Source organism: Lissotriton vulgaris, chromosome 8 (assembly GCF_964263255.1).
Source record: "Lissotriton vulgaris chromosome 8, aLisVul1.2, whole genome shotgun sequence".
NCBI classification, from domain to species: domain Eukaryota; kingdom Metazoa; phylum Chordata; class Amphibia; order Caudata; family Salamandridae; genus Lissotriton; species Lissotriton vulgaris.
Genome location: NC_141696.1, coordinates 1,288,901,486 through 1,288,929,113, shown reverse-complemented (window position 1 = coordinate 1,288,929,113; position 27,628 = coordinate 1,288,901,486). Strand labels below are relative to the sequence as shown.

Sequence of the window (27,628 nt, the reverse complement as noted above, 5' to 3'; positions counted from 1 at the left end):
TTTCTTTAAATTGCGAATCCAATTACTTTTATGGGCGCCATTAAGATTCATGACCTCTTTCAAACCATCTAAATACTTTGAGAGCTCTGGGGTCCGCCATAACCTAGCCCAGTATAAGAGAGGCCGTAGCCTGGCTAGGTCCTGAATGGAGTGACGACCCAGATCACTCAATAGTGCTTTTATGGGAGTGCCCCTTGGAAGGGATAACAGATCCCTAAGGAACCTGTTCTCAGAGGTAATCAGGCTGTTGATGCAATCGAAACCCCACAGCTCAGCACCATAAAGGGCGCTGCCCACAGCTTTTGCAGCATAGATATCCAAGGCAGGAGCAATGGGCTTGGAGATGGACATACGATGTTCTCGCCCCAATGCACCAATCACCCTTCTATGATTTAAAACCATTTTATCAATGTGTGGCTGCCACTTTAAGTTTTGTGAGATTCTAATTCCCAGGTAGTCAAATTCTTTTACACGCTCCAGTGGTTCTCCATCAAGGGAGATGATGGATCTGGAAGACTTACTTGGGTTAAAATAAAGGAGCTTGGTTTTCAGGGTGTTTATGACAAGACCCCTAAGCTTACAAAACAAACTGAAGCGATTCAACAACTTTTGCAGACCCACGGGGGGTTTTGAGACCAACAACGTGTCGTCTGCAAAAAGCAGGGTGGGCACTTTATCACCCACCAAAACCGGAGCATCTGCATTTACTTCAAGCAAAAAAGAGACCACGCCTTCACAAATAACGAAAAAAGTGTTGGGGCTAGCACACAGCCCTGGCGTACCCCTCGATTCACAGGTATTCTATCCGTTTTTTGGCCTTGAGATCCCCATCTAATACGGGCATAAGTGCCGTCATGCATGCGGGCCAAGAGGTTTAGGATTGGTAAGGGGATCCCCATCTCCTCTAGGATTAACCACAGGCGGTCACGGGGAACCAGGTCAAAGGCGGTGTTCAAGTCAATAAATGCCAAGTAAAGACCGCCCTTGCCAATGGTAACCACCTTCCAGTGAAGGAGTAACAACCTAAATGCTTGATCAACTGTGCCTGTGCATGCCCTGAAGCCTGCCTGAAAAGGGGAGATGATGTTATTCTCCTCTACCCACAAGAGGATCCTCTCCAGGAGAACCCTACCAACCAATTTCTGCCCATGCATATATAGTCTGATTCTACCTGGTCTAATTGCGCCTGTAAATTATGAAAAAAGTCCAGACTGTCAGTGTTAGGAGCGTAAATGTTCAGGGTTATGGTGTGCCCCACAAGGCGGCCCACCACTACAAGAAAGCGACCCTCATTGTCTACCCAGGACATTAACTGTTGGAATGGTATTTGTTTGCGTAGGAGGATGTTTGTCTCCCTGATGTAGTTGCTATAACCTGCAAAATATCGATGTGTCCCCAATGTAGTTGCAAATACCGGTGATTGTGCGGGGGGAGGTGTGTCTCCTGCAGAAAGGCTTTGTCTGCCTGGTATCTTTGTAGGTAATGTAGGACTTGTTTGCCTTTACAAACGTTGTTCAGTCCCCTGACATTCCATGTTATTAATGTTAAGTCTAGGTTAGGTTAGGTCTAAACGCCCTGTGTTTGTGGTCTCTGGGATACCTAGAATGCATATATTACTGCACCTGCCCCTCGCTTCTAAGTCTTCATTTATTATTGTGACAGTTTTCAGTAGTTTTTCCATGTGGTCCAATTTTTGTTGCTTGTGTTGCTCCATCTTCGAGGTCGGACACCCTGCCCTCCACTGTGTCTAATCATTTATCATGGGTATCAAGTCGTGTCTAGTCGTATTTCCAGCCCGTCAAACCGCCTATTGAGGGCCTTGAAACCCGCACGAAGTTAAAGCATGAGCGTGTCTGCCCTTGCTGGTTCCATGGGTGCGGGCCCGCTGCTCCGCCTCTTTCAGCCATGTTGGCCCTTGGTTCTTCAGCGGGGCCTTTGAGTTTTTTTAATAGTAGGCGCTTCTGATTAGGGTCCCCCAGGACAATTACCTAGTCTTTAGTTGCGTTCCCTCGTTCACACAGACCAGAGGACCCTCCGGCTCAGCCATCAATGCAGGGGGAGGGGTCTATGCTGTACACCACGTTGGCAGTCTATTTTGGGTTACTGCTATTGTGTCTTCTTCACTTGGCGGGGCTCCCAGCTTCAAAGGTCCTGCCCGGCCAATCGCCGCTTATTTAGTTCCCCGTCGCGGGCTGTTGTACGAAGGAGCGATTGTCTATGCACTCCCAGTTTCTGCGGTGCTCCCTTTGTGTCTCTATGGCGGGGGTGAGTTTTGTAACGCCTATCTCTGGCCGGTCTGGCTTTTTTATTCTTCTACAGCATTGGGGGGAATGAAGAACGACCTCGCTTTCCATATATATATATAAATATTAATTTACCTTCTGCAGTAGCTTACTATATATCTTTAAGTCTCAGAAACGTTCACAGTGATGTAATGAGTGAGGTTACTAACAAGGTCATGAGTGGTGAAATATGTGAGGTCATAAGCAGTGTATTACAGGGGCGTAAGTTATAGTTAGCTCATCTGAATTTCAATGGTTTTGTAAGAGTGAAATCTGAGCCTAAGTAAACCTTTCTGTAACCTTTTGTTTTCTCAGTGAATTTTTACGTTTTTTTGTATTCCATTTCCTAACTATAACGTTCCTATAACCTTTGGTTTTTTCAGTGAATACACACACATATACATATGTATGTATACATACATACACACACACACAAACACAGAGTGGGCCTTTCTAATTGGACCCTTAAAGGCTGTGCAGTCTTCAAAAACATTAGCAACGAAGAGAGAACAAAAGAAACATTGAGAAGCCACATATGCCATGCTCTTCTAACATCTTGACAGGGACAACAGTTCTTAAGACAGAAAAAAGGGAGATATAAAGAATTGAACGGTGCATAAACCTGAAGCATTGGCAAGTAGTAATATTAATGGATCAGTGAACAAACAGGTTAACTGCAGCAAGGACAGAACCACTGACTTCATGATGAACAAGTTACTTACCTTCTGTAACGCTTTTTCTGGTAGATACAATATCTGCCTGTGGATTCCTCACCTTGTGAATATCCCCCTTGCGTCAGCAACATTCGGAAATTCTTTTGTAGCCTCGCGCCGACGTGGACTCGGACGTCATAGAGACACGACATCGCTCGCGACTCCGCTGACGTCACCGACGCCTACAATAGGCCCACGCCGGCGCGATGACATCAGTTCCGCCCTTTTTTCCGTGCCATCGAGGCACACGGACGGACCAATGACAGTAGATATATACAAAGTATACACAGTATACAATAGTCAAGGCAAAACACACAGTGTAAAGCAAATGCAGGAAAGCAATACATTTCCTTGACAACAAAATAAAAATATACATTACAGTACAATAACTCTGGCATAGAAGAGTGGACATCGGGGAGGCGGGTGGGTCAGTGAGGAATCCACAGGCAGATATTGTATCTACCAGAAAAAGCGTTACCGAAGGTAAGTAACTTGTTCTTCTGATAGATACATCTGCCGTGTGGATTCCTCACCTTGTGAATAGAGTCCCACAGCAGTCCCCACTCCCGGAGGGTGTCCACTCTTCTAAACCAGGAAATCCTGAAGGACAGAGCGCGCAAAATGGCCGTCCCTCCTGACTTCGGTATCCAAGCAGTAATGCTTCGCGAAAGTGTGGAGGGAAGACCAAGTTGCCGCTCTACAAATATCTTCAACAGGCACACCTCTAGCCAACGCAGAGGTCGAAGACTTAGCTCTTGTAGAATGAGCCCTTATACCCTCTGGAGGTTCCTTACCTGCCAAAGAGTAGCAGATCTTAATGCAGAGAACGATCCATCTCGATAAGGTTCTTTTATGGACCGCTCTTCCCTTCTTGCAGCCAGCAAACCCAACGAAGAGCTGGTCCTCCAAACGAAAATCCTTGGATCTGTCCAAGTAAAAGGAAACCGCCCTCTTTGGGTCCAGGCGGTGCAGTCTCTCTTCCTCCTTAGAAGGGTGAGGGGGAGGATAAAAGGAAGGTAGGGTAATGGACTGACTCAAATGAAAGGGAGTCACCACCTTAGGCAGAAAAGCAGCCCTGGTCCTGAGAACCATTCGATCAGCATGAATGGTCAGGAAAGGGGGCTTATAGCTCAGAGCTTGAAGCTCACTTACCCTTCTTGCCGAGGTTATTGCAACGAGGAAGACTGTTTTAAAGGTTAGAAGCCTCATGGGACATTTGTGAAGAGGCTCAAACGGAGCACCCATCAAAAAGGTTAAAACAAGATTTAAATCCCACTGAGGCACAATAAAAGGTGAAGGAGGGAACTTATTCGTGAGGCCCTTCAAAAATCTCAAGACCACGGGAGACTTAAAAAGAGACGGCTGGTCAGGCAAGCAGAGAAAAGCTGACAGCGCCGAAAGGTAGCCCTTCACAGTAGCAACAGCAAGCCCCTGTTGCGCCAGAGAAAGAGCAAACTGAAGTATATCAGATAAATGGGCTCTCACAGGGTCAATAGACTTCTCCCTACACCACTCAACAAATTTCGACCATCTATAAGAATAGATGGACTTAGTGGAGTCACGCCTGGCGGACAAGATGACATCCACAACGTCAGGCGGGAGGGAAAAGGAAATCAGGTTGCCCCGCTCAATCTCCAGGCATGAAGGTGTAATGTCTGGAGGTGGGGGTGTAGAACCTGCCCCTCCATCTGAGAGAGGAGGTCTACCCTGAGAGGGAGACGGAGCGGCCGGTGAGAGGAGAGGTGGAGAAGATCTGAATACCACACCCTTCTTGGCCAATCCGGGGCGACCAATATAACTTGGGCCCGGTCTTGGCGAATCTTCCTCAGAACCCGAGGAATCAAGGGTATGGGAGGAAACGCGTAAAGGAGCTGACCTCCCCAGCTCAACTGAAACGCGTCCCCCAAGGCTCCCTGCATCGGATACTGGAGACTGCAGAATGACGGGCTGTGAGCATTCTCGCGAGTGGCAAACAGGTCCACCCGAGGAGTCTCCCACATCTGAAAGATGCTGTGAACCACCTCCGGGTGGAGCCTCCACTCGTGGTCGGCAGAGAACTGCCGACTGAGACCGTCTGCCCGAACGTTCAGAACCCCGGCCAGATGATTTGCCATCAGACAAATCTGATGGTCCCGAACCCAGGACCAGAGACGCAGTGCCTCTCTGCAGAGACACTGCGACCCTACTCCTCCCTGTTTGTTGATGTACCACATCGCGGTCGTGTTGTCCGTCAGGACTTGAACTGACTGACCGCGAAGGGAAGGGAGGAAGGCCTTGAGCGCTAAACGAATCGCCCGCAATTCTAGAAGGTTGATGTGAAGCAACCTTTCCTCTGGAGACCAAAGACCCTTGACCTCCAGATCCCCCAGATGAGCACCCCACCCTAGAGTGGATGCATCCGAAATCACCGTGGCCACCGGAGGAGGCAGATGAAAAGGCTTCCCCTGAGACAGGTTGCCTTCCACGCCCCACCAAGACAGATCCGCTGCAGCTTCTCTGGAGATCTTCACCGACTCCCTGAGATCTCCGTTGTGCTGATACCACTGCCTGCGGAGGCACCACTGGAGTGCCCTCATGTGCCAGCGTGCATGGTTGACCAGGAGAATGCAAGAAGCCATCAGACCGAGCAGGCGAAGGACCTTCAGGACCGGAACAACCGCTCCATTGTAGAATAAAGGAATCAATTCCTGTATGTCGCGAATCCTTTGAGGTGGAGGGAATGCACGACATACAGTTGTGTCCAGTACAGCACCTATGAACAGGTTGCGCTGGGAGGGCACCAGGTGAGATTTGGGTACATTGACCGAGAAACCGAACCTGTACAACAACTGGGTTGTCTCCTGCAGATGATGAAGCACAATCTCCGACGACTCCGCTTTGATCAGCCAATCGTCCAGATAGGGGAATACAGGAATTCCCGATCTTCTGAGATGCGCCGCCACCACTGCCATCACCTTGGTGAAGACCCGAGGTGCAGTAGTAAGTCCAAACGGAAGGACCGCAAACTGATAGTGCTGCGATCCCACCGTAAAACGGAGATACTTCCTGTGCGACTTCAGGATGGGGATGTGGAAATACGCATCCTGCAAGTCGAGCGACACCATCCAGTCCTCTTCCAGCAGAGCCTGAAGAACCTGTGCAAGGGTGAGCATCTTGAACTTCTCCTGCTTCAGGTAAAAATTCAAGATCCTGAGATCCAGGATAGGACGAAGCCTGCCATCCTTCTTGGGAATCAGGAAATACCGGGAGTAGCATCCCTGACCCCTTTCCCGCTCTGGGACCACCTCTATCGCACCTTTCTTCAATAAAGTTTGGACTTCCTCCTGAAGGAGAAACAAATGTTCCTCTGAGCAATACCCTTGGCAAGGAGGGTAATTGGGAGGGAATTCCCGAAAGGGAAGGGCATACCCATTTTCTACGAGATTGAGAACCCAAAGATCTGATGTAACCGATTCCCAATCTCGTAGAAAGTGGGTAAGCCGGCCCCCCACCGGGCCTACATGATCCTGAATGGCGGATCTAGGGCTGCTTGTCTGTGGCTGGGGGGTTGGTGGAGGTAGAAGAGGAATTGGGCTGACGCCCCGAGGACGTGCTCTCTGCTTCCCCCTGTATGATCTATACAGGGTATTCTGCTGCTGCTGCTGCTGTTGTTGCTGCTGCTGCTGCTGCCCTTGTCTATATGAACGAAAGGAACGGCCAAAACCTCTAAATTTCCTGGTCGTAGAGCCTCTGACCTGAAGACCAAGAGATTTAGCCGTCGCCCTGCTGTCCTTGAATCTTTCCAAGGCCGCATCTGCTTTCCTTCCAAAGAGCCCCTCACCATCGAAAGGCAAATCCAATAAAGCAGACTGCACATCAGTTGAAAAATCGGATGACTTCAACCAAGCCGAACGCCTAGTTGCAACCGCTGTACCCATGATCCTCGCCACAGAATCCGCAGTATCAAGCCCGCTTTGGATGACTTGACGGGCAGCAGCTTGAGAATCAGACAATGCCTCCTCAAAGTCTTTTTTGCTACCCTCTGGAACCTTAGGGATCAATGTGCGCATAGAGTCCATTAGAGCATGAATGTATCTACCCATAAGGCAAGTGGCATTAGTAGATTTCAGTGCCATACTAGCCGAAGAAAAGTTCTTCTTAGCTATTTGGTCCTGTTTCTTGGCCTCCTTGTCGCCAGGCACCTGCGGAAAAGCCCCAATCGATTTTTTAGAACATGCAGCCTGAATCACCAAGCTCTCAGGAGAAGGGTGTGACGACAAGAATGCAGGGTCCTCAGGAGCCACCCTATATCTCCAAGCCACGTTCTTGGAAACTGCAGGAGCAGAGAAAGGCTTTTCCCACACCTCCATTATGGGTTCCTTTAAGGCATCATTAAATGGAAGCAAAGGCTCCACAACCTGACTAGGAGAATGAAGAACTTCTGTCAGCAAATTCGACTTAAATTCGACCGTAGGCAAAGACAAACCCAAAAGTCCAGCTGCCTTCCTCATGACAACATGATACGGTTGAATATCCCTGGAGGGAGTATCAGATCCCGAAGGCAAAGACCACTCCGGGGAAAACTCGAGACCACTTGCCTCTGCCAGGTCGTCGAAACTGCCAGCATCCAGCTCGCCTTCCTCCATATCCGAAGAAGACTCATCAACCCTCTGTTGTTCAAGCAGACGTTGAGCTTCTCTTTGAGACCTGAATTTGACTCGAAGTGCAGCCGAATCCAAAGCCGAATCCGACGGCGCCGGAGCAGACTTCGGAACCGAATCCGAGGGCTTGGAAGGAGGATCCATGGACTTGCTTGGAGCCGGCGACGTCGGAGCCGGAGCCGGAGTCGTCGACTTCGGACGGGCCGGCGTCGATACCGGCGTCGACCCTGGTGGAGCTTGGCACTGCCACAGCGGAGTCGGGGTTGGCATAAACGGCATGAAAGGTGCCGGAGCATAAGAGTGAGGAACACCCAAATTAAAGGCCATAGGACCCATGGGGCCCGAAGGCGCACCAGAGGGGAACCACGATCTTGAGAAAACACCATACATCGCGTTTAGAAACGCGGAAGGGTCCTGACCTGGTGTCGGGAATGGTGGATGCTCAGGATGACTTCGAGGAAGGTTTGAATCTGCCTCTTCAACAGGATTCGAAGATTACCCCTCATTAGGATCTCCACCGGCATCATCCGGAGTCGGAGAATGAGCCGGAGACGGAGACGGAGTCGGATCCGGAACCGGAGTCGGAGAATGGGCCACCGACTCCGAAGGCGAAGCCTCACCTTCATGATCCGACACATGTGGAGGAATCACCTTCGACTTCACCCTCCTGGGAGACCTTGACCTCGAACCAGACTTATCCCCTGAATGATGACGGGATTCATGCCTCCTCTTCTTATGTTTTTTCCGAGATCCGGAAGCATGGTCAGACGAGGACTTCGAGGCCGACGCCTCACGAGACCTCGACCTGGATCTCGACTTCGATTTCTTCGAGCGCTTCGAAGACTTTCTAACCTTACTTGCTTTAAGCTTGGCCACCAGGAGCTTCGATTCCCTCTCTCGAAGAGCCTTCGGATTCATCTTCTGGCACGATGAACAGCCTTCAACGTCGTGATCCGAGCTCAAGCACCATATGCAGTCTTGGTGAGGGTCCGTAACGGACATCATCTTCCCACATTCTCCACAAGGCTTAAACCCTGTCTTCTTTGTCGACATGACAAACGAGCAACAAGGTCGGAGAAAAGAGAATCGAGGAAACAAAGTAATAGGATACTAGAAGCTACAGAGTAACCCGTTAAACCGTTAGCGTCGACGACGCGGAAAAAAGTGAACTGATGTCATCGCGCCGGCGTGGGCCTATTGTAGGCGTCGGTGACGTCAGCGGAGTCGCGAGCGATGTCGTGTCTCTATGACGTCCGAGTCCACGTCGGCGCGAGGCTACAAAAGAATTTCCGAATGTTGCTGACGCAAGGGGGATATTCACAAGGTGAGGAATCCACACGGCAGATGTATCTATCAGAACATCATTTTCATGTTAGAACAGAGTGTAATGCAGGTTTGAGTACTTATGTGATTAGCCTGATGCTCATGGACCCCTTACAAGTTCCCAAAGCTATATAATCGCTGTGGAACTATACCCTAACAACTGCATCCATCATTAACCATCAGGCTGAAATGCTCACCTTATCCAAGGTTTAAGGTGAATGAACTGTGTTGATTACCTTGAGAGAAGGTATGTGTTCCCAAGTTAATAAAGAAGTGAGAGTAATCTGTATCAGGCTCCTCTGACTACAGACACATGAACTGAACTTAACATAACGATATTCCAATCAACTGCTTGGTAATTACCTTTAGGTGTTAAGTTAGACTTATAGAACAGGATAAAGCGTTGCTTTGTCAAAAAAGATCTTATTTCTTACCTGCTCAAGTTTTTTTAAAAGAGGATCACTTTGAGCAAATCCTTTTTGAATGTGGTCCTCATCAGGTGTAAAATCACGACTGTTGTCTTCCCAACCAGCAGACAGGTCTTCGTTGGGTACCATCTGCTCATGCATGGCAACAAAGTAAATTTTATCTTCTTCCAAACCCCCTCCATAAACATTCCCATCATCTAAGTGGTCTGCATCATGTGGGAAGTGTTCACTTAAACTGTCTGTGAAATGCAAGCTTTCAGAAAGTGGGCTGTCTTGCTTGTTTCCCAACTTAGGGAAAGTGGGATTAAGTATTACTCCAGCCCGAGAATCATTAGACATCCACTGTGATAAAAAGTTATGCTCCATATTTAAATCAGTAGATGATGGCATTTCGATTGCTTCAACATTTAGCCTCAAAGCTGAACGAGGGCTTTCGAGGGTTCAATCAGATTCACGTAGCCAGTTATTTTTAACATGGGTACCTGTAAAAGGAGACAGAAATAATATTTAGCACATAGCAAAACAAAGTGTGTTAGATACCCAAGAAGTATCTGGCCATCGCCCACTTCAGCACTACGTCCCACAAAATGATAAATGTAAAGCTTTAAAGCACTACTTTGTTGGCAAATAAGTGAGAAATGCAAGTATCTTTCAGATTACATCCTATTACAAAAGCAAAAAACAAGCATGTCCATGTTTCCATCTGTTACAAAGAAAAATCTTCAAGGCTCAAATACTCCTGGCATATTTTATAAACCTGGGTCTCTACTTCCAAAATGAACTCAACCTCATAGCGTCTACGTTCATAACGGGCATTAAAAAATGAAATTTTAGGTGCTGAATGTAATCATTTCACTAGTGTTTTGACAAAGTCTAATTCAATAATTCACAAATCCCACTCAACACAGAAGACCTAGCCAAAACTGCCAGTGAAGTGAAGTAGGAAAATAGGATCTGCTTTCCTGGTTGCCCCCCCCTTCTTTTTGCCTGGTGTCATTGTGTTTTGGCGGTAGTCTGCTGGGATCCTGCCAATCAGGACCCCAGCATCTGTACTCTCTCTCCCAAAAAGACTTTGGTAAGTACTTTCATACCTCCACAACTAGCTACTGGTCCCTAGTATATGGTACTAAGGTACCCAGGGCATAGGGACACCAGGGGTCTCCCATGGGCTGCAGCACGTAGTATGCCACCCATGGGAGTCCACTTAAGCTTAGACTACAGGCCTACCATTGAAGCCTGTGTGAGGTGGTGCTTGCACCTCTACAGATAGATATACGTTTCCTTATATCTGCGGTCACTACACTTGAAACCTATAAGTCACCCCAATGGTAGCCCCTTTAGTCCAGAGGGCAGGGTGCTTGGTTATAAGTGTGAGGGTGTCCCTGCATGAGGCGGACACCCCTAGAAACACCGGAGTCGATTCTCCAGGCATGGTAAGTGTGGTCAGCCATATAGTGAACATCAGTCATTACGAGATATCTAACTATATAGTGGCTGCTCTGAACCCAGTCATGTTTGGTATCAAAAATGTTGGAATCACATCCCAACACCAATCCTGGCGTTGGAGGTATGATCCCATGTACTGAGGGCCCCGTTACAGCCTTTTAGGGTCGGCCAGCAAGGTAGTGCTGCTGCCGTCCATAGAAACAAGTCTGCCCTCCTGCTGCTAAGCTGAGCTCGAGCAGAGCAAGGTAGAACAATAGGCATCTTGTTGCAGAGAGGTGTGACCACCTCCCAGACAAGACTTAGTGGATTGGGCTGGGGTGGGGGTGCATTTAAGGGCACATGTTTTGCTCTCCTTGCATACTCTGGTTTGAGCCAGTTCAGGAATACTTGGTTCCCGTTCTGGCACGAACCTGGACAAAGGATAGGGGAGTATCCTGCCCTCTTTACAGACCCTCCTCTGGTACCCCTTCTGCACCTGACTGTCACTAGTAACGTGGTTCGAGATGTCCAATGCTCCCGTTGGGTGGATACTGTAATGGGAACACAGGCTTACAACTCAACATGCGCACAGTAGCAGCAATACATTATTGTCCAGCCAAGTACTTTTGCGGTAAAAGAAGTCATTTTTTTACTGTTATCTACACAAAGCAAAATATGACATTCGCAAACAACTACTCAGTCCCCTGTAGGTCAGGACTCTAGTATCTTTAGGGAGGCCCTGGATCCCATTACCTACTTGCGATAGTGGTTGTTCCCCATTCACTATAGGCAGCATCTGGGGTAAGCCCACTAGTATTCTGAGCCTCAAGAGTCCAGTAGGACTCTATTGTAAAGTCAACAGTGTTCTAGCGCCACAGCACTAACTATCAAGCAAGTTTCCTCGGCCGCCTGGCCCAAAATCAGTCTTACACAAAGCCAGTGCTTAGATTTGTCAAATAATGAGTGACAGTGCCCAATGTGCTGCTCAGAAGCCCGAAACCTGTTCCATTAAATGCTAAAGTACTGAATACCAATGCTGTGTAGTGCTGAATCCACTTCATTCCTCTTTGATCCACTGCCAGACACGTCTGCCCGTTTAGATCATTTTGCAGCTTCCTGCTTTCTCCCTTGGTGATGTTTTAGCGTCTTGCTCTTCCTCCTTCTTTCCAGTTTGTGTGCATTTCCCTCTTTTGGTTTCGGGAAAACGTCTGATGGTGAAAAATAAGCTCCTCGCTCCACATGGGCTCCGATCGGCGCAGCAATGTAATTAGCTTAATTCACGGTGGCCCTCCTCTGACATACAAGGGTTTATCCTTCCTAAGAACAACGTCCCAATTGGTGCAGAAGCCATCTCCAATCCACTTGACAGGGCTCCCCACTGGACCTAACTCCCTCATAGCTCTCCTCTTCCTCACACTACTTTTGGCAATCAGGGAGGCGCAGGTGCTCGAGACTCCAGGGCAGGGGGTCTTGGATTCCCTGGGTGATGTACCCTCAGCAGACAGGCCTTGGCCTTCAGTCCTGGTCACAGGCAGTGAACTTGCAAATCGTCTCTTCCTCACACAGCTGTCTAGCTGTTTGGCAGATGACAATTTTGGGGGGACTCAAGCTTCCATTCTTATAGTCCAGTACCAGACACCAAATGTGATTTAAAATCTGAGCCTTTGGAGTTTATGTTGGGGGCATGCTTCCATTTGAAGTGCCTACTACCCTGCCCTCTTAAAAGCAGTCTGTCACAGCAGAGGCGACTCAAAAGTTTAAACGGATGTCAGCCACAGTGATATGTGTATCAAAAGATTAGCCCAGGGGCCCAGCCCTATTGTTTACGGTTCTCCTATCAGCCCCATCTCCTTCCTGAGAGGTGTCCGGGCCACTTCCTTGAGACCATTTCACTGAATCAAAGAGCACCCTTTAAAGTGTACAGGAGAAGCCTAGCTCTCCACTCTCCAGTGTGTGTCCTACCCAGCTTACAGGAATGCAGCAATACAAAAATCTGTCTGGAGGGATTTTTCTACCTCCTCTCCTCACGTTTCACCATGAATGCTTGGGTCTCCCGATGGAATCCAGGGCCCTCCATGTACTCTGCCATTGACAGGCACGCATACACCCAGTGCATGTATAAAGCATACACACTGCACAGCACTGTATCCTTCCTGTACAGCTCGTAGGCACGCACGCACATACATTTAACAGGCATGCACTGCACAGCACAACATCCATCATGTATTGTACCACTTCAGGGCTCGAAAAATCCAAAAAATGGTACTAGTCCTGCAGGTCTACTAACTTGGAAAAACCCCTCGACCCAACTGCAACCTAGCTTTAAAGGCATCTTTATTGCTCATTCCCTTTGTGAGCAATAAAAAGGCCTTTAAATCTTGTTATCTTTTCACTTTTGCTCCGTTTTCAAAGACAGAGGACAAAAATTAATTAGTCTTCCTACTTGCCAGAAAGGGCGAGTAGGACCTAAAAATAGCTCGTCCTCATCAATTCTCCCTCGCAAATGCGAGCGGGCGAGTGGATTTGTCGAGCCCTGCACTTATTGGCACACAGATATCAAGCATATCATTCATCATGCATGCACTGCCCATTACTGCATTATTTTTAACCCACTCTGGCTCCAGACACCTTTGTTTTATTTGTTATAACATTCTGCCCTCTAGTGGCATGACCACGACCACGAGGGCCCTCGAACGACAGGACAAAGGTGCGGAAGGACGCTCGAGGCGCAGCAATATAGGAGTCCAGGGGTTCCCAGAACGTGTGGAGGAGTGTTTGACAGAGCAGTTCCTGGAACAGTGGATACACACTCATTTACTCTCACAAGCCCTGTCTGATTTCTTTTTAGTGGAAAGGGTATATAGGGCTTTGGTGCCACTGTCCCCCCCAGTGGCACAGCCTTGGGCCATCATAGATAAAATACTAAATTCTCGCCTAGAGACTGTATCCTTCGGGCCGCAAGGGAGAAGCAGAACCTTAGCTACGAAAACAGCAAAATAACAATATACCCAGACTACACCTAACAGCATTATATGCTACTGTGTTCTGCCAAACTGAAGGTACTGGCGCTAGATAGGGCCCATTTCTTAGAGACACCGGAGGTGTGGGAATGGCTGGAGATCCGAGGGAAGGCACCCTCCCAGAACAGCATAGCAAGAGGAGGAGGTGGGGCACCAGCCCCATGAAAGGGACACAACATAAAGAACACCCAAAAGACAACCTGGATGACCGGATGAGACTCAACTGGAGTAGTGAACAGTCACTGTGGGTAAAGATAGCACTATGCATTTTGGGACTGTGGACCTGGGTGGCCCGGCATCATCCGATGCTTCGTAAATGCTGAAAACTAAGGACCTAATGTGTAAGGACCTGCCATAAACTCTGAGTCTGACTAAGGATGTTGTCCCCGAAACCATGCTGATACAGCCCCTGATACAGATGTCATCTGATGGGTGACATCCATGAAGACTGGTCTGCTGGTTGCTTTTAAGTTACTGTGGAGTGATTTTTGTGTGTGCAGGGCTTGGACCCAGAATGCAGCAATGGTGGAGGAATGGACGGGCTGAATGGGAATGAAGTGGCACTTGAAGTGGTGGCTGGGGAAGTGGCTGTGAAAGTTGACCACTGATCGTGATACAAACACCACTGGCACAGCACTATTATTTGCCCTTTTGGCAGGCATTCACTGGTTATGTGGATGGGAAGTTCATTTGCTCCAGTTGGGCTGCAGAGGAAGCTGTGGAGGCCCTGTTCCAGGCGCTGACAGACTATAGGGCAATTAATTGGAAGGGGACAACCAGTAGAGTCACAGAATGGGAGGCGATGAAGGCAATACTGCAGGGGATCTGTATGGGACTGATGTGTGAGGTCCACCAGCAACTACAGCTGGAACTCAGGGTGGAGGAGGAAGCCTTAGCGGAGGATCTGGCGCACCCACCTGCTGTGGATCAGGAGTGGGCAGTGTGTAAACGCATCAGCGACATATGGGACAGGTTAGATAAGTACACCCTCCACCAGTATCGAGAACAACTAAACAGGGAGGGGGACAAATCTGTGCGCCTTTTGGCCTTGATTCTTAAGTAAGGAACAGACCTCGCCCTTGACAACCGGCTTGCTCACGCCGATGGGCTAGACAGTACATTCCAGGGCTGCAATATTGGAGGTGTTCCAAAAACACCTACAGAGAGTGTATCCAGCGGACCCAGCAGTCTAGGCAGACCGATATATCCAGTTTCTGCAAAGTTTGGCTCTGACGTGCCTCTTGCTGCTGGATATGTACATACTTCTAAACTCATTATGCCCTGTTCCCAAAAGTTTCTTCAAGCAATTGAACTCTGTGCTTGTGTCACTGATGTGAGAGGGACATTGCAGCAGGGTGGCCTTCAGTACCCTGTCCCGTTGGTATGAGGAGGGGGGCCTGGAGGTACCTAGACAGGACTTTTACTATGCGGTACACTTACGGTACGCTGCACATTGGCTAGATGATGGGGACAGCTGGGACAAATGACTGCTGACAGGACTAGTTCAACCGGATCAACTTGTTGTGGCATTAATGGAGTGTAGGGGAGTCTCGGATGACATGCCCTACATAGTTTGTCATACTGCGAGTATTCTGCAGCAGTATGTGGACATGGTCCTGCAATGCGCCCTGTTTCATCTGGAGCTACCAATATTGCTACTTGCCCCGGTGTGGGAAATTATGGCACATATGTAATTTCAGGCATGGAGGGAGGGAGACTGTGAAGTGTTCGCTCACCTTCACCCAGGTGAAACATGCATTACATATGAGCAGGAGTGTGGGGACTTTGAGCTGGGTCAGGGCCACTCTCTAGACTATGCTGGTCTGATGGAAATAGCCAGTGACCTGCCCACATACCCAGATATCCCGCAAATAAACCACACCCTAGATATATTGCTCTCCTGTGGGTCTGGGTGCAGACTGATCTCCCTCCTATATAATGCATTGAAGATGGATTCAACAGGCCCCCCTCCTAGGGCGAGGAAGGCATGGGAAGCTGACTTAGCCGATCCCCTGGGTGACAAGACATGGTCAGCCATAAGTGCACTTACCAAGACTGTGTCCAGTAATGCGCGTTTTAAACTGGTACACTACAACTTCATACACCGCACCTACAGGACACCAGTGAAACTTTACTGAATTACTCCGGCCCACTTAGATGCTTGTCCACGGTGCGGTGAGGCAGGGCCTGATTTTCTACACTTAGCATGGAGATGTCACGAGGTGAGCCAGTTCTGGTCCCATGTGGTGGGGACTGTGCGAACTGGTACAGGCTTTCATGTTGAGGCAGTTCCACTACACAGTTTATTGAGACACATCAAGAAACCCAAGAAACGCAAAATAGCTTACAAGCTGTTGCAGTTACTGTTAGTGCTGGCGAGGGGTAGGGATGCCATATCATATATGGGTCAGCGTGTCACTGATGTGGATGCATGGCATAGGGATGTGCGCAAATGGGCACTGGCAGAAGAAGCCCATATGAAGTTAAGCCGTTGAAATGACAAGCTACAAGACGATCTTAGTGAAAGGCGGGAATTGTGTGATGCTTTCCTGAATCCCGAACTGGATGCGAGTGACCCGCATGAGTCAGACACTAGCGGTGACACAACTCAGGGGGGGGGGGGAATGGGGGGGGGTGGGTGAAACGCGAAAGATTCAAGACTTGTAATTACCCTAACAGTAAAAGGCACTGTCATTCACTGCTCCGTACCGACTTTAATAGTACTATCTGCTGTAAACGATCACTTGCTCTCGACCTCCGTCAATTTATAATTTCTACAATTTTGTAAAAACAAAAAATAAAGGCAATAAAATAAACAACAAGCATTTGCAATGCAATAGGTCTCGCATTTACACAAGTTTAAGCTATTGGCAGTGTAAATGACAATGCATTTTATTTTTGTTTCAAAAACCAAAACATAAATAAAAGGCCTCTAACACATGCATCACCCCTTACAGCGTTGTCAGCCTTTGCCACCTCTAATAAATTATCCATCTGGCCGGCCATCAAGGCTCTGCTCCCGAAATACACCTGCAACTTTCCTAATATTATTATATGCATTAAACTCAGTTTATGTGACAGTAGTAGAAAACTGTATATTTTTCATGAAAAAAACTGAAGGTGACAGTTAGGTGGCAGTAGTCCTTAATGTTCTGTTGGTTGTCTCCACAAAATCACTTCCAATTACTTTGCCAATCATTCAAATGACAACATTAAGTTAACCAATCGTGACAGCACTCTCCTGGAACAAGAGGGGCGTCTCCGACATGCACTAAATTCAAGTTAAATCCTTTCTGGGTTTTTTTTTGGTTTTTTTTTAATTGTTTTTATTGACACAAAATAAAATAAAAGGGGGAGCAGTACTACAGAGAAATGAAAGTATATGCATTGAATGGACCATGTGAGCAAAACAGGCTTATCTGTTACACAAAGTATCTATACAGAATACATTAGTGGACACACCAAAAAAACATAATCTCCACATGTCTATACATTATTAGTCCGAGTCACTATCATTTCCTGTGGCATCTGGGGGCTCACAAATATTACCACGAAACTTATTCCAAGCCCCCCAAATTTTCTCCCACTTCTTGGGGCACCCCCGGTGCAGGAATACCGCCTTCTCCGCTGCCATCATTTCGTCCATGTCTTTGCACCACTTACGGAGGGTAGGCAGTGTCTCTGAGCCCCAAAGTAAGGCGATGTTACGTTTTGCCACCATCAGGCCCAACTGACCCAATCTTGCTGACGGTGATTTAAGTCGTTTGGCTCCCACACATTCAGTAAACAGCGACGAGGCTCGGGCAAAAGGGAAACATCCATATCCTGGGAGATTGTATGCATGACTGCCGACCAGTATGCTGCTATGTGCTTGCAGTCCCATATGGTGTGATAAAACGTCCCCTCATCCCCACAATGTCGTAAGCAATATTTATGTGAGGTTGATCCTATCTTGAATAATGTTGTTCTTGTATAATATGTACGGTGTAATATTTTGAGTTTGACCAGTTGTAACCTCGAGGGGATGGCTGTTTCCCTGGGGGACGACAGGGCTTCCTGCCACTCAGACTCATCAAATTCACCTACGTCACCGGACCAATGCAGCCGCAGTGTGGACGTCACCTCAGGAAGGTTGTTTATCAATTTCCGGTAAGTCAGGTAAGTGGCTCTATCTGGCATGTGTTCCGTCAGAAGCCTATCTTCTAGGGGGGAGGATTCCTGTAACTCGGTATTAGCCGGTATAACTGACTGGAGTGCATGTCTAATTTGGAGGTATCTAAATTTCTCGTTCTGAGTCATGTCGTACTGAGTTTGTAGATAGGAGAAGTCTACTATCTTGCCTCTCTTCCAAAGGTCACCCACCACTGAAATGCCTAGGTTGTCCCAGTTGGGGAATCCCGGGCTGCTGCGGAGGGAGCCCAACCTGTAGGAGTCCCATAGCGGTGTCATCAATGTGATAGTCCCTTCGCAGTGGAGGCGTCTATTCGCCTTATACCATAGTTGTACCGAGTGTCGCATGGGCTATAGTGGTTACCCAACAACCCTCTGCTCTTTAAGCATTGTCTGTCAGCTAAGTAAGCCGGTTCAGTCTGTGGGGCGTGCAACCAATAATTTATCTGCTTAAGATGGGCCGCCCAGTAATATAATTCTACATTGGGAAGCGCTATACCCCCATCATACCAGCTCTTCGTTAATTTAGCTTGCGCAATACGTGGTGGTCTTCCCTCCCACAACAGATTAGAGACAGTAGAGGCGATAGCCCTAAAATACGAGTCAGGAAGCAGAAATGGTGTATTTTGGAGGACACATAGAAAGCGCAGGAGCGCCATAATTTTGTATAATGCAGCCTTGCCCAGAAGTGTAAGAGGGAGAGTCCGCCATACCTTAACATCTCGCTTAAAGCGCTCTAACTGGGGATTAAGATTTAAAGCCAAAAATTCGTTTGGGTCTGAAGTAATATAGATACCCAGGTATTTAAATGCCTTCGTTGTAGCGTGAAGGGGGCAACTCGCAGGTAGATTGGGAGGAGGGCCGGTCAGAACATGGAGAACTACTTGGACCAGTTAATTGTGTAACCAGACACTCTTCCAAACTTCTCACATACGTTGAAGTATAACAAGATGTCATCTGCCCATATGGCGAAGTACAGCAAACAAGTACGGCCATTCCACAGTGTCAAACGCCATGGTGGCGTCCAATGAGAGAATGACCGAAGGTTCACGGATGTACGACTGACGTGCCAGGACCGCGTAAAGCCTGCGCAGGTTGAGCGCCGTGCTTCGGTGTGGCATAAAGCCAGACTCGTCCGGGTGCACTAAAGAGGAGAGGTGGGGAGTCAACCGTAGTGCCAGAAGTTTGGCAAGGATCTTAGGGTCCGCATTTATCAAGGAGATGGGGCGATAGGACGAACAGTCCGTCGCTGGTCTGCCTGGTTTATGGATTGCAACGATCGTGGCGAGCCGTTGATCTCTTGGCAGTTCTCCTGTTTCAAGACTGTCGAGAAACATCTCGAGCAGGAAGGGAGCAGAGGTCTGCGCTGTCTTTTTATATAGTTCCACTGGGAATCCATTAGGTCCTAGCGCCTTTCCAGACGCTAGTGAGTAAGTTGCAGTCTGTAACTCCTCTGTGGTGATATCTGCCTCTAACAGGAGCTTTGCCTCAGGGGAAAGTCGGGGAATTGTCAGATCTTTGATGTAGTCGTATGCTTCCTCAGACGTAAACGACGCCTGAGGGGCATATAATTGCTCATAATGGTCGGCCAGTATGTCCACTATACCATCCGGGTCAGAGGTCACGGAACCAGTGGGGGAAGTCAGTTGCGCTATGACCCTGTTTGTCCTTTCCTTCCTATCCAGCCAGGCCAGCATCTTTCCCGCTTTATCTCCCAGTTCATACACTCTATGCCTAGTTGCTTGGAGGCGAGTCATCACTGCCTCCCTCTGATATGCCACATACGCCGTCGGTTTAAGCTGTACCTCTAGGGTGGCTGCGGGGGATGGGTGCCTCGCCTGTTCTGTCATTGCGGCAGCTAATTCTTGCCGCTCGCAAGCCGTGTGGGTCTGTGTGTCTTGGAACCTTTCTTGCCTGCATTTGGTTAAAATCCCTGCTTTCATCACGGACTTTGGAATTCTCGCTGTTTGGGGCAAATACCAACGAACTACAGGGCCGGGACTGCGAGACCCAGCGTTCCAGGCGCTATACTAACTCCGCGCAGCTGGGGTCTCTTCCCGCCCCTAGCGCCCCTGCACCTATTTACGGCTCGCGGCCATCGCTCCGCGGGAGCCGCTCGCAAGCCGTGTGAGTCTGTGTGGCTTGAAACCTTTCTTGCCTGCATTTGGTTAAAATCCCTGCTTTCATCACGGACTTTGGAATTCTCGCTGTTTGGGGCAAATACCAACGAACTACAGGGCCGGGACTGTGAGACCCAGCGTTCCAGGCGCTATACTAACTCTGCGCAGCTGGTGTCTCTTCCCACCCCTAACACCCTTTATTTAATCACACCCCTTACCGCGGACCGCGGGACGGAGCACGGGGCGAAGCCCGGGCTAAGGGCGGGCCCGTTGTAGCCCTTTCGAGCACGAGAGAGACCGGACCGGGCCATCTCTCTAAGTCCTCAACTGTTCGTGGGTTATTAGGATCTAACCAACATGGCAGCCAGGGAGACGAGGAGTAAAGTGGCCTCTTCGGCAACAGATACATTACATAGCTTTTTCACCAAAGCCAATACTGTGGTAAACAATGGACTCACAGCCCTAGAAAAACTGTTAGCTGAGGGGATTGAAAGCACACAGCAACCCTCCCTGGATTCTCCCTTGAATGTTACATCCCCTGAACTTTTGGACGCTACCCACCTATCACTTCTGGATAGTATCGACCAAACAATTGAATCCGTGTTACAGCAGTTGAGGACACCCTCTAATTCACATCAAGATCGTGACTCACTCCTGATCATTCCAGAGACGATGCCACCTTTAACACCCAGCCCTGTCCTGACCAGGGAAGAGGGGAATGATACCAATTTAACTTGTCCACGAGGTCTGCGCGAGGGGGCAGTCCCAAAAAGAAAGACTCGGGCAACCAAAGGGTGCAAAAAGGGCTAAAACGGATCACTTTCAAAACACCTTTGTCAACACCACTGAGGACATGGAAAATTCCATCGCCGTGACTGCTAACGAAATGGTGAGTCCATTGCACCCTGTTAACACCCAAATATCACCAGTGTCTGGCCCGTTTATATTTGGAAAGGGGTCTTGCAGCAGCACGGACCACTCTATCCACTCTTTTACTAACATCCTGAGAAAAATGCTAGACCCGCTGTTGCTCAGGCTGGATTCTATTGATGCTAGACTTTTAGCAATAGAAAAAGTATCTGGGGGTATGGATGATCAGCGGAGATCACAGTCCAGTAATCAAGGAGCAACTGTGACAAATACTGGAATTTTACCTCCCCCTTGTGCTCCTAGAACTATCATTGCAAACCAGGCAACCTCTACTGCTAAAGGAAATGTTTCTACAGCTACCCTACCACAACCCAACCCAGTACCCCCACCTAGGCAACTGCCTCCTGTGCCTCCAGTTCGAAAGTCAAAGTTGCCAAATCCCACTACTAACACGAGGCAGGAAAAGTCTCCCACTAGAACGATAGACCGCCCTCGGCCAATTGTAGTGAATCTGCCTCCTGAGGCGGCGGCCCACACTGTAATCCTGACTCGGGTTCCTGAGCTCTCTAACTCTGCGGTGGAATCCTATGACTCCCTACGAAACAAAGTCATCAGCTGGCTAAATATTCACAGGCCACTACCACCTAATTTGAGAGGGGAAGTCTTGATGGTCAGGAGGGTTCCCTGGGTTGGCCACACGGTGAAGAAAATAGGGGGTGATTGTATCATTGTGAGTTTTAGGAATTCCCAGATTGTCCCCCACATCTCTAACTGGCTGGGGTACACGGGGAACACATCTATTGAATTGGTCCCGCTGTCGTTTTTCTACCCGAGAAGCGGTGACCCGCATCTCGGAGCAAACGACGGCTAGACCAGGGTGGGATTTGCTATTGATGGTTCTAGGTATAGGCCCCCACGACATGACACATTTAGTAATTATGTTCATGCCAATAGATATAGTTGCCTCGACCAGGTTGATTGACTCCAAAGGCCAGCACACACTGGGAACAGCGAAGGGGTAGTTTCTTGTACTCCTCAGCTTGGGAGAGGGAGAGATGCTATCGTCACGGGAAACCGCACACCCACTCTTTTATCACCAGAGCGACGAGTTTACCCTAGAAGGCAGGGTTTCCCAATTGATCTACCAATAAGGACCCTACACGAGGCAATTGATCTGGAGGCCCAAGTTGGTCAGACAATTATTGTTGGCCTTCCAGTCCCATGCACACATACAGACGGTGAGAGAGTGAGGGAAATGCCACCCAAGCCAGGCCCGAAAAAGATGAAGGTCCTTTCATGGAACGTTGCAGGTATCGCCAATAAAGTAGATTCTAGCGACTGGGGGTCCCTAGTAGACAGTAACGATATCTGTCTCTTTCAGGAAACATGGGCGAGGGAAGTTTACCCCAGGGTGGGTTATGCAACGTTCTATGTCCATGCAAGGTGGGGTGGTAAAGGGAGGCCTTCAGGTGGTCCCGCTATTTGGGTGGCCAGTCACATTGGCTGTATAGCAGAGGAAATACCAACCTGCTTGGAGGACATACAATGTGTTCTTCTTAAATGGCCTGACACCTACAACCTGGCGGTTGTGAATGTGTACTCGCACCCAGTAAGTGTGTCTATGGAATCACCCACCCTTGACGATCTAGCTTCATTCCTGGGACAACTACCCGCTGACTGTAAGATACTGATGCCGGGGATTTCAATTCCCACTTTGAACCATTAACAGGTTTAAAGGAGGGTGCTCTGACAGCTGAGGATGAATACTGGGGGATTCCCCCCTGTCAATCTCCTAACCCGAAATCATGGTCCCCCTAGCGCTGCAGATCATGTCCCTTACCCTGAACCATTCCATGAGGGCTTGTAATGGGCGCACACCCTCTGATGCCCCTTCAGTGTGCACATTTAATAGGAAGGATCAGGAATCTCGTTTGGATTAAATTTTTGTTGTCACAAGCATGTGGCCTAAGGTCTTGAATTTCAGGGTGATTGAAAGAGCAGACAGCGATCATAATTCTCTCTGCTTGGACATGGTACATCCTGGGCCACAAGAAGGCATGCTAATTAATGAACTAAGTCAGGACACAGGGTCCCTAACTCTATCAAATAACAGACGTAGGGTAAGATGGGGAAAAATAGTCAGTTCGGCAGAGTGAACTTCAAAAATCTATGATTTGGCGCTCCCTAAATTAATTGATACGGAAGAACTGATTAATAAACCCAAAGCTACTGATTTTAACGACAAACTGGGTCAAATCCATGCAGACCTAGTGGGAAGTCTAGGAGAGGTCTTCTATCCCCAGACCACAAACAGGAAGAAGAGGACACCTACCTCTGCCTGGTACAATTCCACGTGCAAAAAGATAAAAACAGAGTTGATCAATATTACCAAGATGGCCGCCTGGTAGGAGCTCCTGTGAGGAGCTCCCAGCGCTGGGGATCCCATGTGGGCATTATCCCCGTTAGCGCCTACCAGTTCGACGGAACGAAAGAAGAAAAGAAGACCGGAACGAAAGAGTAACCGGATAGAATAATTGGAATGACATCTGGATGGATATCCGACCCCTGAAACGCCCCGCGCTCGGATCATCGACTCAGACACCTCATCACCGACGCGGGAGCCTGCTGAGACGACACGGCGGAACACCCTGCCGACATCGCGGACCACCCTGCCACCAGCCCGGTTCCGGATTCAAGGAGGCATAAGAACCCCACATCACAGGGGCAGCTGACATAACAGGAGCCTAGTCCCGACAGCTCGACGACTTCGGAGGGCTGGAAGAGGTCCCCCGCTACACAGCGGAGGAGGGCACTGGAGATCGACTGCTGCCCATCCCTAAACTGCGGCGGAAACTGCAGCTGGAACGCTAAGAGCCTGTTCCCGACAGCCTAACGGCTTCGGAGGGCTGGAAGAGGTCCCCCGCTACACGGCGGAGGAAGGCACTGGAGAGCGGCTGCATAGGAAGCCAAAAGGACTACACGGCATGCATCAGAGGGCACCCCCGGCAACACAGGAGGGCACCCCCCGAGAGCCTGCTGTGCTGAAACAGTCCGCCCGCCCGCTCCACCGCATGGAGTCGCAGTCTCTGTGAGCCACAGCGAGCGACGGACTGAGAGCGCCCCCCCACCTTCCGTTCCGCGATGGAGGCTGCTAAAAAGGAGCAGCCCCCCCCCCCCCACGCACCGCAACACCGGAGACAAGTCACGGGCTCAGGATAGGGATGCGCCCGATGGACATGACACCGCCGAGCAGGGGAGAGGCTGAGGAGAGCCCTGAGAGTCAATTCAATGGTATGGGCAGATCGTGAGGGAATGGGGCACATTGTGGACTGGTGTTGGGCTGCTGAAAGACGCTACGGACACACAGAGACTTGAGGTACTTGTTTGTCTCCTTCCCGCCTATTCACTGTTAATCTACCTCCTTGGTTCAAAATGGCTGGAGCCATAAACCTGTAGCAGTAAATCCTCCCACCCTTCCCCGTACCTCTGTCCACGTGGCTCTTCGCCTTGGCTCCCCCACACAGCATTCCTCCCAGATAGCTCGAGCAGTGCGGGCTCTGATGGAAAGTGAAACTCCTCCCCCTATGCTGAAAGCAATAACAACAGACAGAGGACTATACCCCCACCTCCCCTGCATGCATGAAGGAAATGGGAAACTGCAACAAACAAAGGACTGATGTCTCTACCCCACCTACATGGCGGACATGTTTGACTGGTCTCTCTCAGGGACGTACTTCCTGGATTAGTCACTCTCTGCCTTATCTGATCACTCGATAAGAACTTCACATTCTAGATTGATCTATTTTGTATCATTTTTACTTTTAACTATACTCTGAACATGTTTGATGCCATCTTGTGATAGAATGCCTGCCTCACGGAATACTACCTCATATGTGAAAGAATGTCTGCCCACTATTGCAATCCACTCCTAGCTTTACTCTGAATACTCGTAATGCATTGTTATAATTCTCCTCCCCCACAACGTGGCCACTCCCAATCCCATCTCCCATCCTAAGCTATTTCATATCTTCTCATATACAGGTTGGCTTTGTAGCCACTTTTTGTATCATTATGTAAAGCGCTCTGATATCCGCAAGGATCTTGTTCGCGCTATATAAAACTTTCAAAATAAATAAATAAATAAAATCCTCATGGTTAAGTCCGGTACCAACAAAAAGAAAGTAACAGAGATAAGATGGAAATACAGGGAAGCCATTGCCCAAGCGAAGTTCGAATGGGATTGGGATAGGTGGCACGACCTAACACTGGCATTAGAAACCAAGGATTCAAGAAAATTCTGGTCAATAGTCCACACAGGCGCAGGGGAACCTAAATCGGCTGTGGAGCCAAACATTGCCGCTTCAATGTTGGAATCCCATTTTAGGAAATTGTATCAAGATACTTTTGTAATTCCCACAGAGCCAGCTCCTGACAGCCCTTCAGAGCCCAACGAGAAATTAGAGCTGACATTGGGTGAGGTATTAAATGCTATAGGAAGACTAGCGTCGGGTAAGGTTCCTGGCCTTGACAAACTTCCTGGAGATTTGTTTAAACATCAACCAGAGATCTGGGGTCCTTACCTTCACATCATTTTTAACTCCATTCTAAGAGGGATGGAAATCCATTCTAAGCGGGATGGAAATCCCCTTCTATCTCTATCTCTGCCCCCTTGGCTGGGGGCAGAGATAGTACCGATTTTTTAAAAGGGCTCTCCTCTGCTCCCAGCCAACTCAACTACAGGCCGATTAGTCTCATAGATGTACCTCAGAAACTCTTTGCCCGTCTCCTGCTAGACCATCTCCTGGACTGGATGGAGGACAATGCGATCCTTAGTCCGCTCCAGGCGGGCTTCAGGAAAAACACGTCCACCATGGATCAGATTTTTCGCCTCGTTCTCCTCTACTGGAAAACGGTGGGGATCGAAGGGGGGGGGGGGGGGGGGGGGAGTCTGTACATGGTGTTCGTGGATCTGAGGTCCGCATTTGACCTGGTACCACGCACAAAACTATGGGCGGTGCTCAGGGAGTTGGGTGTTCCCCCACAGCTTCTACAGGCAATAATTAGGCTTTAGGCTCCATGATTGAAATTTTGCCCAGGTTAGGTGTGGGGGGGAGGGGGAGTTATCTTCTAAATTTCCTGTCCACAGGGGGGTAAGACATCGCTGTGTCCTTGCACCGACCCTGTTTTGCCTCTTTGTGAACGGGGTAATATCATATCTTGATAACGTCAGGAATAATGATGCCCCTAAATTGGCAGGCAGGAGGGTTCCGGCAATCATGTTTGCCGATGATACTCTCCTCCTCTCCAAATCCCCGATGGGAAGTCAACGGATACTAGATGGGTTTGGGGATTTCTGCAGGGCGCATTGTCTTGAAATCAACGCAGAGAAAACCAAATTCATGGTATTCAATCCCTCGAGAACCACCAGCCCCAATCCAACTTTGGGAGCCGATAGGCTGGAAAGGGTTAAAACATTTCAGTATTTGGGGGTAACTCTACACGAAAATCTATCTTGGGGTCCACAGATAGCAAGATCCCATCTTAAGTTATCTCAAATGGTGGGGGCAATTCTGAAGGTTTCGAACTTATCAACCTTCAAACCAGTTAGTCCAGCCCTGGAGATGTACAAAACCCAAGCTAGAGCAGCCTCAACCTATGGTGGTGAGTTGTGGGGTCACAATGCTGGGACAGAACTTGTCAAGGTAGAAAACAACTTAATTAGACGTTTGTTGGCTCTACCACAAGGCACACCCCTGCTACCACTGAGGCTAGATTTGGGGCTCTCTTCAATAGGAGATGAACTGGCTTTAAAGCCGTTGAGGTTTTGGCACAGGCTGTGGTCCACTAGCGAACTTTCCTTCTATAGGCAAGATCTGAAGCACGTCCTGAGCCTTAACACCTGCGACAGAATTCCATGGGTGGCTTACGTGAAACGGGAATTCTATCGACTGGGACTGGCTGATCTGTGGGATAACCCTGAAAGAGGTTGTTTAGGGGTGTCCCGCAAAAGGCTCTCCAAGACTTTTAAAGACAAGAGCCTAACTATGCTCGTGTGTGCCCGGAAAATTGGCTCCCTTACCAAACAATTCCTGGACATTAAAGACTCTTTCTGTTTTGAAGGATACATGGACATCATATTCTCCGTTACCACTAGGAAACTTTTTATCCTGTGGAGGTTTGGAACATTGCCCCTCAAATCTATCACAAGCAAATGGACTATGCTAGACGACAAATCTTGCCCTGGGTGGGGCGGAGCTTGCCGGCGTCAATGGTGGACGCGTGAGCCTTCGGCTCCTCGCCTTTGCCCCTGTAAAATCCTGGCAATCCATCCTGCACAGTGTCCAGATTTACGTTTGTGACTCTGTTCCTCCCCTGGAGACCCCCGGTTACTATTGGAGAGGTCGGTGGCCCTGGAGAGCTGCGTACTGCGAGTGGAGAGTGAGGGCGCATCGGCGGCGGCGGACTGGGCCTGAAGCCGCGACCTGTCCTGTAGAGCTGGCCGAGTGACGTCGCCAGGCGTGCGGCTGCAGCAACAACTCGCGAGCCGGGGACTCGGTTCCACCGGGAGTAACCCGAAACTTTGGTGTACGGACGCCGGTGCCCCCCTCCCTCCCTCCCCACTTGGACAATTGTACAT

General features: G+C 49.0%; 1 protein-coding gene across 2 annotated transcripts in view; it reads right to left on the bottom strand.

Annotated features, from left to right (window-relative positions):
- The window catches only part of CPAP (centrosome assembly and centriole elongation protein), a 354,772-nt gene that overhangs the window by 296,596 nt on the left and 30,548 nt on the right, over positions 1-27,628 (bottom strand). For both annotated transcript variants that reach the window (XM_086935221.1, XM_086935222.1), the window contains one exon: positions 9,393-9,868. In XM_086935221.1, coding sequence (XP_086791347.1) covers positions 9,393-9,776 — 384 coding nt within the window. In that variant the 5' untranslated portion in view covers positions 9,777-9,868. The remainder of the gene's footprint in view (positions 1-9,392; positions 9,869-27,628) is intronic.